Consider the following 16885-nt stretch of genomic DNA (forward strand, 5'->3'; position numbering starts at 1 on the left):
CATACCCTTTCACTGAGACATAATGATCCTTCCATCACCATTCATAACGCAGAGACGGAAATATCAAGTGATTGTCGCCATCATTTTTATTATCAATATAAAGCAGACATCCAAATGGAGAAATAAAGCTCTCCCTTATCTCCAGTGTTCCAAGCAGACTACCTGCGCAACGTGAATTCATTCAAAGCTCAAAATCATCGTTTGTCGACTACGCCTCTTTTTTTGCAATCAGGACACAAAAGAGCTTTGAATGGGTCACCGGAAGGGGTGTTTCATTACCGGAGATCCTGACTACGCTGCTCGTTGTTGAGTTCCTACAGTGTACAGTATTTCCCACCCATTGGGTGTATGGTGTTAGGTTTGCATCTGGTAGCTACAATGGGCTTGAACACTGCCAACCCAGAACGTGAACAGTCCTACATCGAACAGTCTGAACGCCAGACCGATGCGATGGATCGCAGTGGTTGGTATATGAATACGGAACAATGTGTATCGCTTTATCGCGTTGAAAGAGTTGAATGCTTTTATTGCGTTCGTTTGTTGGCCTTTATCGAACACAGCGGATAGTTTGGATTTATGCGAGCTTTGTGATCGCAGCCTGTTTTGTTACTTTATTATGGGTATAATTTTTTTTAGATTTAAAATATTGGTGCTAAGTTCTTAGGGTCGTATATTGTCTGTAGGACTACTAAATAAGGTTCAAATACCACACTATAAGAAGGTACATATCTATCTATTAAAAAACTTTGGAAAACTTATTTTAAAAATCCCAATAAAAACTTTTCGTAGAATAGGAATCTAACGAACTAAATATCGAGAACTCCATACACCACTATGCCTCAGCAAATGAGACTATGGTACCCCCAATAGAGATACATTACGAGGCTGAAGATAGTAAGGAGGAGAAGGAGATGGGATAGAGGAAGGTGGGGAAGTACCTGGTTATTCATATCGGGTCACCAAACACGGCCAAAGCCATTTCAAGCAACGTTTCATTTCTGAATGGAGATCTTACACCAGGGCGATAATGAGAGTATCTTTTACTCTGGAACGTGAAGCAAATATGCCATAAGTAAATTGCGAAATAACACTAATTACATAAAAATAAAATTTACTTGCGCACGTCAGGATTTGAACCCGCGATCTCAGGCAGGCTAATCAAGAGCTTTACCCCTCGACCTCGAAGGCCGTTTATGTAATCCTTAGAAAAGCCTAGATTTGAGGATAAGAGTATGAGGGACGTTTTCGTCTTGTAAATTCTCGTTTATTTCCAACAAAATATCATCCATTTATCACAGGGGAAAGCAGAAAGGAGATAACTTCATACACATCTGAAAAATAAAATTTACTCCTTCCTTCATCTACAGTCATCTGTTTTCCTGGATAGAAACATGAATATAAAGATTGTATAGATTAACAAGCTTTACGTATTTTGTTAAAGAGGCACCTACAAATCGTTTCGGGCTAATATCGTTACTTTATTTAAAAATGAGTGATACAAAAAATTAAAGCAATATTATTTTTCTGTTAAAAATATTACATTATAGGTGTAGGTAGGTACTTTATACTTGTCTGAATTATTTACATAATTAGTGTAAATTCAAAGCAAATTTGATTTCATTGAATCAGATTTCTCGCAGGACTACAACGCGCAGCACATATAACCGAAATTAGTATGTTGATTACGTAGTTAGCAAACTTTGCGATCGCTCTAATTGGTGAAAACAGTTTTAAGTTTCTTACTGTAAATTTTAAGCTCGAGATTCTTAAAAACAGTTCAATTCAGTTGCACGTTGATCCCCTGTGCAATAAAAATGACATATTTGGATTTACATCGTTTTTTTTTATCAATGGCTTAAAAATAACTACGAATAAAAATTAAATATATTAAATCGTCTCAGGTGTGCCCCAGGGGTCGCATCTTGGACCACTCTTATTTAATATTTATATAAATGACATTTACGTTTGCTTTAAAAATAGTTACTTTGTTTTATACGCGGATGACATGAAAATTTATAAAGCTATACAGTGTTTATCCGATTGTATGGAATTGCAAAGCGATCTTGATAATTTGTACATATATTGTGAATCAAATTTACTGTCCTTAAACATATCTAAGTGTCACTCGATTACATTTACTAGAAATAAAAACAAAATCATCTATCCATACAACTTGAATAACAAACCTTTACAACCTATGTCTACGTGTAAAGATCTAGGTGTTTACTTAGATAGCAAATTAATTTTTGACAAGCACATTGAACATATTATTTCAAAATCCTACAGAATGCTAGGTTTCTTATTAAGAATATGCAAAGTTTTCAAAAGTGCTAAGACTCTGAAAATGTTGTTTAGTTCATTGGTCAGTCCACTGGAGTATGCTTCCACAATATGGAATCCTTAATATAAGGTATACATAGATTTAGTAGAAAGTATACAGAATAAATTTTCGAAACATTTACTCAAGAAACACAACAATACTACAAATAATATGTTAACTTTACAAAAAAGACGCACATTGTCAGACCTGTTGTTTCTACATAATCTGCTAAATAATAAAATAGATAGTCCCGAATTGCTATCCGTCATTGGTTTAAATTTTCCAACGAGGCGTACCAGGCACACTACACTATTTCATATTGAAGTCAACAATACCAATGCAGCAAATAATTCAGTTATTACTCGCGCAATCACAACATACACCAATTACGAAAAATTACTACATTTAGACATCTTTCATGATTCCTTTCTAACATACAAAACTAACTTATTAAATTTCTTAGCATGACATATTTCAAAAATATTTTCACATCATTTTTCAAAACTCCTATTTAAACAGTCAATTACAATTCGTGAGCTTATTATAATTCTTGTTTTCAATTCATTTATTATTTTTATTATTATCCACACACTTCCTTCCTTTTATAACAATCTCAGGCGAAATTACGTAATGATATTTTATGGACATACGTAATAGGTACTACAACTATGTAATAACTAAAAATATCTAATTGTATCTAATTGTACTGTGTATGTCTTAACAAATAAATAAATACTAAATAAATAAATAAAATACAGATAAGGGTGCTATTTCAGAGAATACATATGTTCGTCTCATTTGACTCATTACGTCAACAGATTCTTACAAATCTTTTCATTGTATCGCGCGCGAGCCCCATTGAAAAATGGGGCCTCTTCCGCTGGTAACCCGAGAACACCGGAAGAGGGTGGTCCCGGGCGGGGCCGGAGCCCCCGAGGGTGGCGGAGCACCCTTCACCAACTACCAACTACTGCTAACTGGGCCAGGTGAGGGTCTACTGACAGCTGCGTGGGAGGAGTCATCCCTCAAACCCCATGATTGACACTAAATATGGCTCGTGCTTTGTCTACTTCAATACGAGTACCTAACGGACCAATTGTGCAATCTTTTTAAAGGATATTTCTAATGATTTTGGGTAGTTGGATTTCAAATAAACCTTTTTGCAATTGGTATCAAATTGCGGGTGTATTTTTAGACCACTTAACTTTTACGATACAATAAACAGTTAAACCTAAGATTTTGCAGACCTTTTCTGATTTGAAATGATTCCATGATGCTTGATCCCCTGACAGTTTACCCCTCCGAGAGTTGATCTCTCGGACACTTGATCCCCCAAAGGATTATTTCTGTAATACTTCCTCACTGGTAACGTATGCAGAGAGGATATACGTCCGTATAACAAAAGTCAATTACGCATATCTTTAGACGTATTTGAATCTATTCATTTTTGAAAATTTTAAGTTACCAAAATTCAATATTTCAGCATTTTATTATATCTACATTCCCCTGGGGCGTTTAGTTTTCTTTTTGGACTGCAACCATTATTAAATTAAAACATATCCAATTTCCACCGATTTATAACAAGTTTCTCTTTAAGTTTTTAAGTACCAAAAAAATATATAATATTTTCGAAGATAATGTCTATACATTGTTATGTCGAAACGATAATTATATGAAATTCCCTCAATATAAAAAAATCGCAAAGTGGCTACGAAAATTATTAAAAACACATTTTGTTCTGTTATTTAAAATGTTATAGGCATGAAAAAATTCATAGTGTATCTTTGAATGCAACTTAAGCATGTTTCTAGAGATTTTTGCTCTATTTAAAACGAGTCGTATTTTATTAAATATTTTCAGCATTTTTACTTAATTATTATCGTTTTTTTATTATTATTGCTCTCCCTCTAACATTCGTATTTACATATCTCCCTTTCAAACCATCTTTGAACTCTTACTAACGGGCCTTAGGACTGAATGCTCTAGAAATGAGATCCATGAGGCGTAAAACCAAGTATGATCGTGTGAGAAATGTGGATATCCGCAAAGAATGGAAGCCTGATGCAAACATAACGAGTAAGATTAAGAAAGGGACGCTCAGATTTTTTGGGCATGCAGAGCGAATTAACGAAAAACAGTAGTGTAAGGAGAACGTATAACGTAAAAGTGGATGTTAGAAGAAGTTGTGGACGCCCGAGGAGTACATGGCACGATCAAGTGTACCAGATACTTGAGTCGGACCATGTCAAGAGTCAGACTACAATACAATAAATTAACACCCACGCATATAGGTATGATTTAAGATTTTCACGGCCAAAAGTATTAGGTAAAGTGATTTGTTTTTGGGGTACTACGCCGTGTTGCACTATCTCTTTCTTTAGCCAACGTTTCGGACAGGATTACAGTGTCAATCATCATCCTGATTACACATTTGTCCTGATGATGGACATTGCAATGCTGTCCGAAACGTTGGCTAAAGAAGGAGGTAGCGCAACACGGCATAATACCCCAAAAACAAATCACTATAATACCTTCGCATATAGTTTGTACATAAAATAATATTCAATCAAATTAGATTTAACCCTTTCGATCACAAGTTATGAGTTGGGAATTTTGGGTGTTAATAATAACTAAACATTTTATTTGTATGTCAAATCATTTTCACCTATTTTCCTTTAATTTTTCTCTGGAAAATCATATCATTTAGTTACTTTAAATCATGCACTTAATCAGTTTCGTTAATTAACTTTCACGTAAAGGGGTAAAATAGTAATAAGTATAGGTTAATCGAAGCCCAGGACACATAATTGCCTTTATATCGCATCATGTAACCCGTTAAATTCAATCAATATGGTGCCCGTAAAAAGGTCGTACGCGTTCATTAGGATTTAAAGTTGGAAAACTCGTTTTAATCGCCGTTGATTGGATAGGCTCCGCTGCTCTCGGCCAATGGAAATGCGGGGAGGAGTCGCTGCAGAGTTACCAGGTGAAGAAAAATAAAATTATTGCCATAGATAATTTTTAATTACCACGCAATAAAAAAATAAGGGCCATTTTAGTGATAAATGTTTGAGATTGGTAATTGAACTCGTGTTTTTAGTAATTAAATTATTTAAAAAGACGCTCTCCACGTGAAGTTCAATTAAAATGTAATTAAAAAGACAATTAATATTTATGTTTATAATTTTGTCGTCGAATTTACTAATTTTAATTTCGTTGCCGTAAGACGTTACTAAATGTATAAAGGTACTAGCTGACGTGAATCCGGCGATGCTCGGGGGTTATACATGGTTTGGAGTTAGTTCCAGTGCATAGTTAATAGGTTATTGTACATCGGGCGCCACCGACTATTTTTATCACTCAAACCACTCTCTAAACACTCCTGGGACTAATAAAAACAAACTTTGAAAACTTCAGTGAAATCTGTCGAGTAGTTTTTGAGTCTATGAGGCACAAAGAAAGAAATCATTTTTATGGATATTGATGGGTCATGTCTGAAAATATTAGGCAAATCTTATACTTTTGTTTTGTTCTTAAGTTTATCTGGTAAAATCTAGAGATTTCTAGAGATAGAAATTTTTTTTAGATACAAGTATTTGGAGTTCAAAACTTAACCTCCAGCATTAGTCACATAGCTTTGAAATTTAACTTATCTTAGCTAACCTAAAATAAGATAAGTGGCCATTTAGTTGGATTGTTAAAAAAGCGGCTTTCGAAAGTATCGGGCGAAACCGGTTAGTATGACTAGTACCTAATTTGTTACTTCATTGGGAATTTTAAATATCAACCTTAAAGATTGATCAAATCTCTTGCAAAATATCTGGGATGGAAAGTTTGAAACATACGATGTAATGAATTAAATGCATGGGTACTGTATGGGTACGTACACACGACCTATCATAAAGTAAGAGTTTGGTACTTGTGGGCGCCCCTCCTCCCCCCGTCTCTCCCCAGTCTCCTCCCCCGCCCTACCCTCCCCGCACACCTCTCCCGCCCTCCCCGCGCGCCGCCCGCATGGCAGCGTCGAACAATTTCATTATTGTTAGTCGAGAAGTTTCCCTCGCGGGTTTAATTGGCGAGCGTGTCCGCGGGCTTTTCGAATTCGAATTTCGAATACGAATTTGTCACAAGATGGCCACCGTAGATTTGGAACGCCGTTCTGTTTTCGAATTTGAAAATAAGTGATTTGCGTGTTATTTTTGTTTTTAATCCAAGTGATTATTTTTAACATTTTCGTGTGCGTATTTTTTAGAGACCTGAAACAAATAATATAAAGTTAAGTTGTTTGTGAGTGATTTTACGGATGTTGATGATGGAGAAGTATTTTTGTAATTTTTTATACTTATTGGAAAATTAACTAAAAATGAATTGTGCCTATTATCAACAGCAACGAGATGGGCGTTGCTTGCCCTATGTTCCCGCTGGAAATATGTACACGTCTGAGGTTTGTTTTTTTTTCCATTACAAAGTAATTCTGATCTGATCTGTCTGTCTCACATTTTCCAGCTCTTGCCAGGAGACAAAAGTAAAGACTTTTGAATCTTTCTCACACTTTTTTCTTAAATTTTGCAGGTGATTAGAAACCATCAAAATGACAATTCAACACATCTTTCAAAAGTGATTGAAAGTCATAAAAAGTGATTAAACAAAAACTAGGCTGTGTAGATTAGGTTCAAATGTTAGTTTTTTCATCGCTTTTAATGACTGTATATCATATTTTAAATTGAAATGATTTTACGCACTGTTCTTTCAATAAATTTTAACATAACATCAATAATTTTATTATTTTAGCGCAGTACCGTGAAAAATCACGAGATTGATATGGAGATGCTATTGCATATTAATATCTCATCAGATATTATTTTTTTTAGTAATTTGTAAATTTAAGCTTACAAATTACTAAATAATTTGTTACATATAAATATACTATATTTTTTCTTGCTTGTTGTGGCTCCTACACAACATCTTGAATTTTCCAATTGGTGCAGACTTAAGTTTTCCGGCAGCGCATTATAGTATTTCATCCCTTAATATAGTATATTATTCTGAGTATTCGCCTTGTCCTTTTTTGGTAGCCTGATTTCATTGCACGTCCTTGTTTTATGTTAGTGTATGTCCTTGTTGTATACAATTTTATTTGAAAAATATTTAATATGAGTAGCATTGCGCGGGGACCGGATTCGGTAGTTTCCTGTGGTTCGACTATATAGTTAAATTGGACTAATTGGAACTAAAAAAGTGGAACCAATTTTTTCGCTTTGTGTCTCATCTACATAATACAAAATATCAATGGGGATAGTCTGAACTCTCGAAAATATCAGTTCCATTTTTAAAATGGTATTTAAAATAATTTTCTGTTAAAATATTAAATCAATCTATCCCTTTTCTGGATTCTCCAAATAAACAATTCCAATTTTAAAAATGAAGCTTAAATTCATATCAAAAGTTCTTTGAACCAGAGTTATAGACAGAGGCACAACCGAAACTGGAATTTTTAATTTTTGTGTTTTATTTAATATGATAATTTTTGCCTGTAGTTAAATGCTCGACATTTATTTGAAAAAATCCCCATTCAAATAACAGTTGATTCGAAAAACAGAATTAATCGTTAGACTTTCTTTAAATTGTATTTCATATACGTATTATTCAACAAATCAAGTTATATGAAAGCCCTTGCAATAATAAAATGCTTTATTAATAAAGTCCGGCGTATTTATAGTAGTCTGTATAGGTATTAAATTTTCGAGGGATGTGGCACTTTGCGAGTGTTGCCACTTCTCGTGGTGATACCAGCAACAAAAATAACGAAGGAATGGCCAATCATATCCAAGTTATTTAGAAGTAGAGACAAAGTTAACATAAAAATCAGGAAATATTGGTACTGTCTTTATTAATATGGCATCCAACTGTAGGTACCAAACAACCAATTGAGTTTGATGAGATTCAAAATAAATTAAAGTATTAGCAATAGTGATATGAAAGATGCGATTATATATTAGAGCGAATGGTAGAAGTTGGGGACTTCCCAGCAAGACACGGCACACTCCAACGTGATGGGCGTTTTAAAAGATCCCCTTATCACACCCATATGGAAACTAGGTATATTTGGACCTATATGATTTTGTTTTACAGGATCATGGTTTTCATTCTGATAGCTGCCATTAGAAAAGAAATATTATTTTGGACGGTACCATATTACGTCAAAAAATGGCAACATCTTGCACATAACCATAGATCACATGGAAGCATCTCTCATTTGCCTTCGCCGTTTCCGTAACAAAATTACTCCAAATTCTTAACAGCAAACAACAATACACGTTCACAATCAGTAATAAAGAGATGTTATAGCCTTTTTAAAATCAATATTTTAAAAGTTAAAGGAAATAAACAAGCAACATAACATACTTACGCAAAACAATGGCAAACGACATAAGCTGTACAAATATCGTTACCAAATTAAATCGTGACGTCCTTTTTTTCATCCAGAATCCATATGGAAACTGAACGAAACATAGCATTGTGTAAAATGCCCATAACGTGTGGGTTATATCATGGTTATGCCAGTTTGCCTGTTCACACAAAATAAACCTTTTTTTTCTTTAGAAAACTTGTCATCGGAATTTCATTTACCTATAAAAAATTCAAATACATAGGTACAATACACGTACTCAAACTCCTAAAATACAGAATTTTATTAACTATTAGGTATATATCTAGAATACCTATTTACAAGGGGTTTTGTTAAAAGGTAATAACAATGTCATTGCCAAAATCTTGTCAAAAAGTTGTCTATATTTTATTCCATGCCTATTTACGGTTTTGCGTGAAAACTAGCAGGGGAATCCCTACTACGAGTATCTATTGTGTAATTAAGTTGATCCAGCACAATTTATATGATTTTATGAAAGTCTATCTGCCTGTCCATAAAAAATTACCTATGAATTATTTTCACAAAAAAAAATAAATTATTTTCTTATTTTCATACCTACCTATTCTTGCAATCTTACACTGTAAATCAACAGTCCTGATAATCATTTCGTTTGACGTATTATCCGAATTATGCAATATATGCACGCATAGATTTTTATTACTTCATTAACGCCCTTTTTAGAGGATTGTAAATATGAATGGTAAAAATTACATATTTATTATACACAAGTTAGCTTCCTAAGGAACAATCTTTTGCATTTGTTAAGGCGATGCACTACGTCGTGTAATATTTTAAATGGAGCCGCTATCAATAACAGCCCTTACGTAGATGGCGATAAGGTTTAAATTCCCGCTTAACACCATCCGCCTATTTTTATTTATGCAAGAAAAAAAAATGGCCAAAAAGTGCCTTTATTTTATTTTGTGGATGTTCAGGCATAAATATTTAATTTTTTCCGATTATTTTATAAATAACTTAATTTGCCTCATTATACAATAAAATTATAACCGAAAATGGGTTCGTAAGTAGGAGATTTTGAACTTTAAAGCAGTTTTCATAGGCCTTATACATTATTTTTTTCTAGGCTTATAAAAAGACTTATCTAAAAAATACTCGATTATTTTAAAGACCAAGATGTATTATACTCGCAGTATTTAATTAAAGCATCTGAAACATTTCTAGGCGACCAAATTTTCAAACCAAAAACACATGATTTTGCATTAGTACGTAGTGCATCGCCTTAAGTGATAAGTCAAGGATGTCCACTGACTTGGTATAATTATATCCCTCCATAAGTATTTTGGGTAATGAGGAATTCATATGGTAGTTAGTACCAGAATTTGCGCTGAAATAAACCCCGACTTCTAATATTACGTAATATCGAATTTAGGATAAAAGTCTGGTAAAAACTTGACTAGTATATAGAATGAATTCATAGGTTTCCCGTAAAGCTTTTAGTAAAAAAGGAATGCATTATCACGATGTCGGAACACGTGTTCATAAAAATCATAATTTTGTCGAATTTCGTCAATATATATTATCATGGCAAATGCAGGTGCATGAACGCGTGTTTCGATATATTAGGATTTTACTAAAAGTGTAGATATCAGGAAACAGTCTGCAATCCCGTTTTTAACCGGATTACGAATAATATTAATAAATGAGCAATTCTCATTAACCATTCTATTAACTCAAGAACCTAACTCATGAATCACACTTATCGAGATATAATTTTATGTTTCATTAAAAACGCAAAACAATATTTTTAGCATGCAAGTTTAGCTTAGAGGTTTGTAAAAGTCACACCACTATCCTTTACAAAAGTTTATTCATGTGATTTTCAACAAAATAATTAATATTTAAAAAATTAATCTGTTTTAAAATGTATTTTAAAACTTTAAAAATATTTTATTTGATTGAGGTTGCACCTCCCTTCCAAGTGACTGGAGTCATCCGCGCTAACAACCTTGCCAAATGTCGGGTAGGACCGACATTTATTTCGTATATTAACTGCTGTAATGTCATCCGATTTCAGAAATGCGTAAATGTCCGCGTGTGTGTACGTGATTGCCACCAAAAGCACCAAATGCATTGTCTTCGACAACGAGTCTATCTGTCGAGTTTTAGCTCGATCCGATGTCGAAAAGTGGGTTAATTTCCACTTCCAAGACTTGCATCCATTCATTCCCGAAAACAAAGTGAATTTCAAATAGATGTATTTTAAAATAAAGAAATACATTCTCGGGTTAATAACTTGACAATAATTTGTAAATCTCCTACTACCACGCCAGCCGAGGAATTGAACGCACGTCGCCTGAGTGGGACACAGACACGATGCCAACTCACATTATGGAAATAAGTGTTCATCCGATTCGGGGGATCAACGTGAAGAATTTTTTTTTATATTCGAATTATTTTCTTAAAAGTCTCCAATTTTTCGTCCATTTTTCATAAAGTCCTGTTAAGCTAAAAAAACGAAATTTGAATTTTTTAACTGGAGTTTTAAGTACACACCTAACACGAGAGGACGGACCGCTGAAAAACTCGGCCACACCACACTCCTTGCATCATTCACATTCATTCATCGTCTCTTCTATTATTCTGACTCTTGACATAGCCCAACTCAAGTATCTGATTCACTTGATCATGCCATGTCTTCCTCGGGCGTCCGCGACTTCTTCTACTATTTACATTTTTCGTCATATATTCTCCTTACACTTCTTTCTTCCTTTATTCGCTCTACATGCCCTAACCATCTAAGCGTCCATTTCTTAATCTTAATCTTTACGCTTACATCATCAGCCTTCCAATTTTTGCGGATCTCCACATTTTTTACATGATCATACATGATTTTACCACATATACGCCTCAGGGATCCCATTTATACAGCATTCAGTATACTTTCAGCCATTCTCTGCCGGTTCCACGTCTCACTGCCATACATCAGGGTAGGTATTAGCACTCCATTACGGACTGCTAGCTTCGCATTTACCCTTCGTTCAATATAAGTCAAGTTAAGTTAGCCTTCCCATCTCTCGTAAATATAAAGTATTAAATTATCTTGATACTTTTGACTATAAACTCATTCCATTTGCATCGCAGTTGCTTGAATCCGCGGTGGTCATAAGTTATTCTAACCTATAACAAGGTCGCACGTCGAGATTCGAGAGCAATTAGTGAATAAGGAACCAGAACAGACAGTGCCATCTAGTTTCTAGAACTGGAACCCTCCGCCATATTGGTCCGGCGCGGGCGGACTTGGCGCCAGATTGTAATTAGTGAACCCGGGATAATTATAGGGTTGTTCCCTTCTCCCTTTGCCTTTCGAGCCTGGTTCGCTCCCACCCTCTGCCTCTTACCTCTACTCCGTTCTGCCGTCCGGGTAGAAACAGACATTATATCAACAATAAGACTTACAACATAACTTATAACTTACGAACGGTGGGATTTCGGATTCGGCATAAGAACAGAACAGACCTCACAAAAATTAAATGGGTTTCGTTGTAATTAAAATGAGCTTGATTGATTTATTCAATTTTTTTACTGCAGAAGTCAAAACAGCAGACGAAAACGCAGCTTATGCTGTGGTTATATTTTTTTTTTTTTTTTTTTTTTTTTTTTTTTTTTTTTTTAAACATACAACAAAACGATGTTGTATTCCCAAGAGTTATTGAACTCATTAAGGGATCGCCAATTGGTAGTTTTCAAATAGAAGAGTAAAAAAAATTAAAAAAAGCGTTTTGTACAGAAAAATTAGATTAAAAATTAAAAATTAAAAATAACCAACCCAACCCAATGTGCAGACACAATGTATGAAGAAAACATTTACAAAACATTTCACAGAAGCAACATACAGACACAACATATGAAGAATCACTTTACAGATATGTTACAAAAAAAATTGTCTTATAAGACTTTATGAATTTTTATAATCACTCATTTGATTTATGTACTGTTGGTGTCAAAAAGTTGAAAAAGTATCCTCAATGATGGACTATATAAATGCATAAAAACAAAATCAGGAAAATACATTAAAAAGTACGGGGCCAAAAATAAACATACCTAATACAGGATGTTTTACATTCAAAATACATGAGAAGATTATAAAAGCTCATCATCTCTGGATGTACAAAGTTTGGTATTTGGAGATAATTAGGACGGCTATCAGAAACAGAGTTTGTACCTACTTATGACTCGTTTTCCAAATAACATTTGAAAAAATAGGATTTCAATATATCGTTTCGAGATTTGTTAGAGGCATATACCTGTCTTAATTCTTCAGGCAATTTGTTATAGTTAGTGTAGGCAATATATTCTAATGATTTCAGTCCGAACTTTGTTGAGTGTATTTTTGATATATGTAGTTTGTTGTGTTGTCGTGTATTATATTGGTGAACATCGTTGTTATAGTTCAGTTTTATATTTGTGTGGGTGTTACACTGAATAATATTTAAAATGGTGTTTGTTATCTCAAAGCTAGGAACCATCTTAAATGGCAAAACAAGTGCGTGACGGTAAATATCTTTAACAGGTATATCCCAAGGCAAGCCAAAAATGTTACGCATGGCTCTATTTTGGATTATTTGCACCTCCGATATCATTTTTTTGGTAGCAAAGCCCCAGATACTCGAAAGATATGCCAAGTGGGAGTGAATCATAGCATAGTACAATGATCGCAGTATGGCTGTGGGAAGCAATCTACGTAGTCTGTACATTACACCGGTCACCGGAGCAATCTTTGATTTAACATGGTCAAAATGGTTTTTCCATGTAAGCCGTGAGTCAATTAAAAGTCCTAGATACTTCGCGACATCTGTTTGTTCCAGTTTGTTTATTCCCAAGGAAATGTTTAGGCGTTGTCCTTTCCTATTCCCGAATAGCACATAGTGAGTCTTTTTAATGTTAAGGCTAAGTTTATTGATTCTCAACCACTCGGCTAGATGACCCAAATCCCTTTCCATGTCTTTTTCCATTTCGTTTAAATTAGTATTATGATAGAATAATATTGTGTCATCAGCATAAAGTTGAAGGGTACCTTTCAACCCCCATTTTGCAATATCATTTATATAAATCAAGAATAATAAAGGCCCGAGAATCGAGCCCTGTGGTACACCACATGTTATATTTCTATGATCACTTGATTCTTTTCCAATAACAACCGAAGAGCACCTACCCGTAAGATAACTAGATAAAAGTTTTAGATTTTTGCCCACGATGCCCAGATATTCAAGCTTTTCTAACAGAATCTTATGATCAACCGTATCGAACGCTTTTTTGAGGTCTATGAAAATGCCCGCTGCATATTTTCCTTGATCTAAGTGTTTTTGAAGAGTTAGTATAAAATCAAAGGCAGCACATTTCGTGTTGGAGAATTTTCTGAACCCATATTGTTGAGGCGTGAGAATATTATTAGTTGTGAGATATTTTGTTAGTCTATTTTTGATTACATGTTCAAATACTTTGGAAAAGACTGGGAGTATTGATATTGGACGATAATTAGATGGATTTTTTTTGCAGTCTTCTTTGTGAATTGGAACGATTTTTGCTAGCTTTAATTGATCCGGAAACAGTCCACTCGCTAATGATTGATTAATGAGAATAACAAGATGATCCGCTAATTTTTCTTTACAGAATCCGAGTAAGTTAGTTGTCATACCATCGACCCCTGGAGATGCATTAGTTTTTAGTTTTGATATAATTTTTAAAACTTCTAGTTTGTTTGTATTGGTCATGTAGAGGGACTGTAATGGCTTTGGTTCCACGTTTATTGTATTTACGTCATCTGAATGAGATGGGATGCTCGCAGCTAGATTTTCACCAACCGATGTAAAGAAGTCATTAAACGCTGTACATATCTGCTTCGGGTCATTTATGTCTATATTATTGATGGTAAGAGTTTCAATTTTATTTGTCAAGTTCTTTGGACTGTTAGTTATGATTGAATTTATTGTTTTCCAAGTTTGTCTTGGATTATGTATGTTTTCTTTAAAAATATCTGTGTAATATTTTGTTTTGGCGAAACGTCTGTAATTAGTTACCGAATTTCTCGACTTATTTTTAAGTGATATAAGAAGACTGTTTAGCGGATCTTTTTTCCACTGTTTGTAATAAGTATTTCTTTCTCTAATAAGAAGATCTAATTTTTTGTCAAACCATGGTGTATTACCTTGCTTAGGGTTTCCTATTCGTAACCTTGGCTTAAATTTGCAAGTGTCAATCGCTGTTTTGATATATTTAAAAAATTGATTAAAATTTTCGGTTATATTGGTAGTGTTGTGAGAAAACGGTTGGGTTTCAAAATATGTTCTCAGAGCCCTCTTATTGATACTGATGTTTATGTTTGGTGGTATTCTGTTGTTAGAGTGGTGTTTCAAAGAGTTTTGGTAGTCTAACATCATTATACTGTGATCACTTATCTGGTTATCAATATTGGAGGTCGTTGAAGATATGTTTTCTCTATTTGATATAATATGGTCTAAAAGAGAACTGCTGGTTTCCGTAACTCTCGTGGGATGTGTATTATTACATATGAAATAATTATATGAAAATAAAGTGTTGATGTATTTTTTTGTTGTGTCATTTTTTTTAAGAACATTAATGTTGAAATTCCCCAAGATGAGTGTATCTAGGCTACTTTTTTGTAATATAGATTCAAGAGATACTAGAAAATCATTTATATTGTTGTTAGGTTTCCTGTATATACCATATATATTTAATGGTTTAAAATGTTTATATTGAACCCTAACTCCTAAAAAAGAGTTTTCATTTGACCACTTTTCAATAACTTCACAGTTAAATGTTTTGTGAGTATATATCGCCACTCCTCATCCTCTTCCAGTAGTCCGGGAAGCAAAATTACCCTGGTAGCCATCGATGTTGAACAATAATCCTTCTCCATCTCCCAGCCATGTTTCGGTGACAACTAAGACGTGCACAGTATCCGGTATCCTTTTGAGCGTTTCTTCTATTTCGTCTACTTTGTTTCGAATACTTCTGGCATTAATGTACAGGACTCTCAAGCTATTTTTTATAGGTATATAGTCATCCACCGATTGGTACTTCCTTTGTATGATTGATTGGTCAGCAGCTTTTTTCAACAAATTCCGGCGTAGTCTACTTTTTCCCTAACACGTTTATCCATCATCTTCCATATTGGACATTCTGAGCTGGTGGCTCTGTGATCGTTATGACTTACATTATTACAGTTGGCACATGTAGGCTGCTCTTTTTTGTTAGGGCAGGCCTCGAATTTGTGGTTGCCCCCGCAGTGAACACAGGCCGTTTCTTCCTTGCAGAACAATTGGGTGTGTCCGAAACCCATACATTTATAGCATTGGACCAATGGTGACTGATCCTCCACTTTTAAACGTTGGTATCCCACATTGATATGGCCAGCTTCTATCAAGCTTTTCCAGTTTTTTGGCGATAGTTCTAATACTGTATTGCAAAGAAGTGCATTCCTATGATTTTTTTTGTATTTAATTAATATTTTTTGCGAGAAATCTATACCTATCCCATTATTTTGTTTCTCCAGGGAATGCATTAGGTCATCATTAGTAGCTCCCTTGATAAGGCCTCTAATTATAACCATAGGATTCAATTTTTTTCCTTCTGCTATATTTATTTTGCCTTGTAGCCCTTTATTTAATTCTTCTTTAAATTTATTTTTATCTTCCAGGGAGGCCATATTGAAGATTAATTTGTCGCTGTTATTCGATTTTCGCATGCGTGCAACACCGATCCCCAGAGTGCGAACATCTACGTGATTTTTGATGAGTTTTTCAATGTCGGCTGATTTTTTCTGTGGGTCGTCGGAGCTTATTACTAGGGCATGATTCTGAAGGGTTGTCTTCTGCCTAGCTGCAATAGTCGCGTACGTTGTAGCTTGAGGGGTTTGGTCCAGCTTTTTATTGATTTTATTAATATCATTGGAGAGCAATTCGATGCTTCTCATGACATTTTTTAAAGGTGTTTCGGAGTGAATTTGGGAGAAATGATCTGCCATTTCCACTACGTAATCTATTAAGCAACTTACGCCGTTCTTTATGGTCGTCCGTTGATCTTTTGTTAGGATGTTAGACGCCAATAAATTATTGATATCCTTTTGTATGCCTCGAGCATTCTTTATCCTCTCT

At 34.5% G+C, this 16885-nt stretch overlaps 1 protein-coding gene across 3 annotated transcripts in view; it reads left to right on the forward strand.

Annotated features, from left to right (window-relative positions):
• The first annotated feature begins 6378 nt into the window (after nucleotides 1-6378).
• Sp1 (transcription factor Sp8) overlaps nucleotides 6379-16885 on the forward strand; it is a 104638-nt gene continuing 94131 nt past the window's right edge. For all 3 annotated transcript variants that reach the window (XM_089634375.1, XM_089634376.1, XM_089634377.1), the window contains exon 1: nucleotides 6379-6764. In XM_089634375.1, coding sequence (XP_089490501.1) covers nucleotides 6684-6764 — 81 coding nt within the window. In that variant the 5' untranslated portion in view covers nucleotides 6379-6683. The remainder of the gene's footprint in view (nucleotides 6765-16885) is intronic.

Source organism: Hesperophylax consimilis, chromosome 8 (assembly GCF_061612785.1).
Source record: "Hesperophylax consimilis isolate HC1 chromosome 8, BYU_Hcon_1.0, whole genome shotgun sequence".
Taxonomy (NCBI): Eukaryota; Metazoa; Arthropoda; class Insecta; order Trichoptera; family Limnephilidae; genus Hesperophylax; species Hesperophylax consimilis.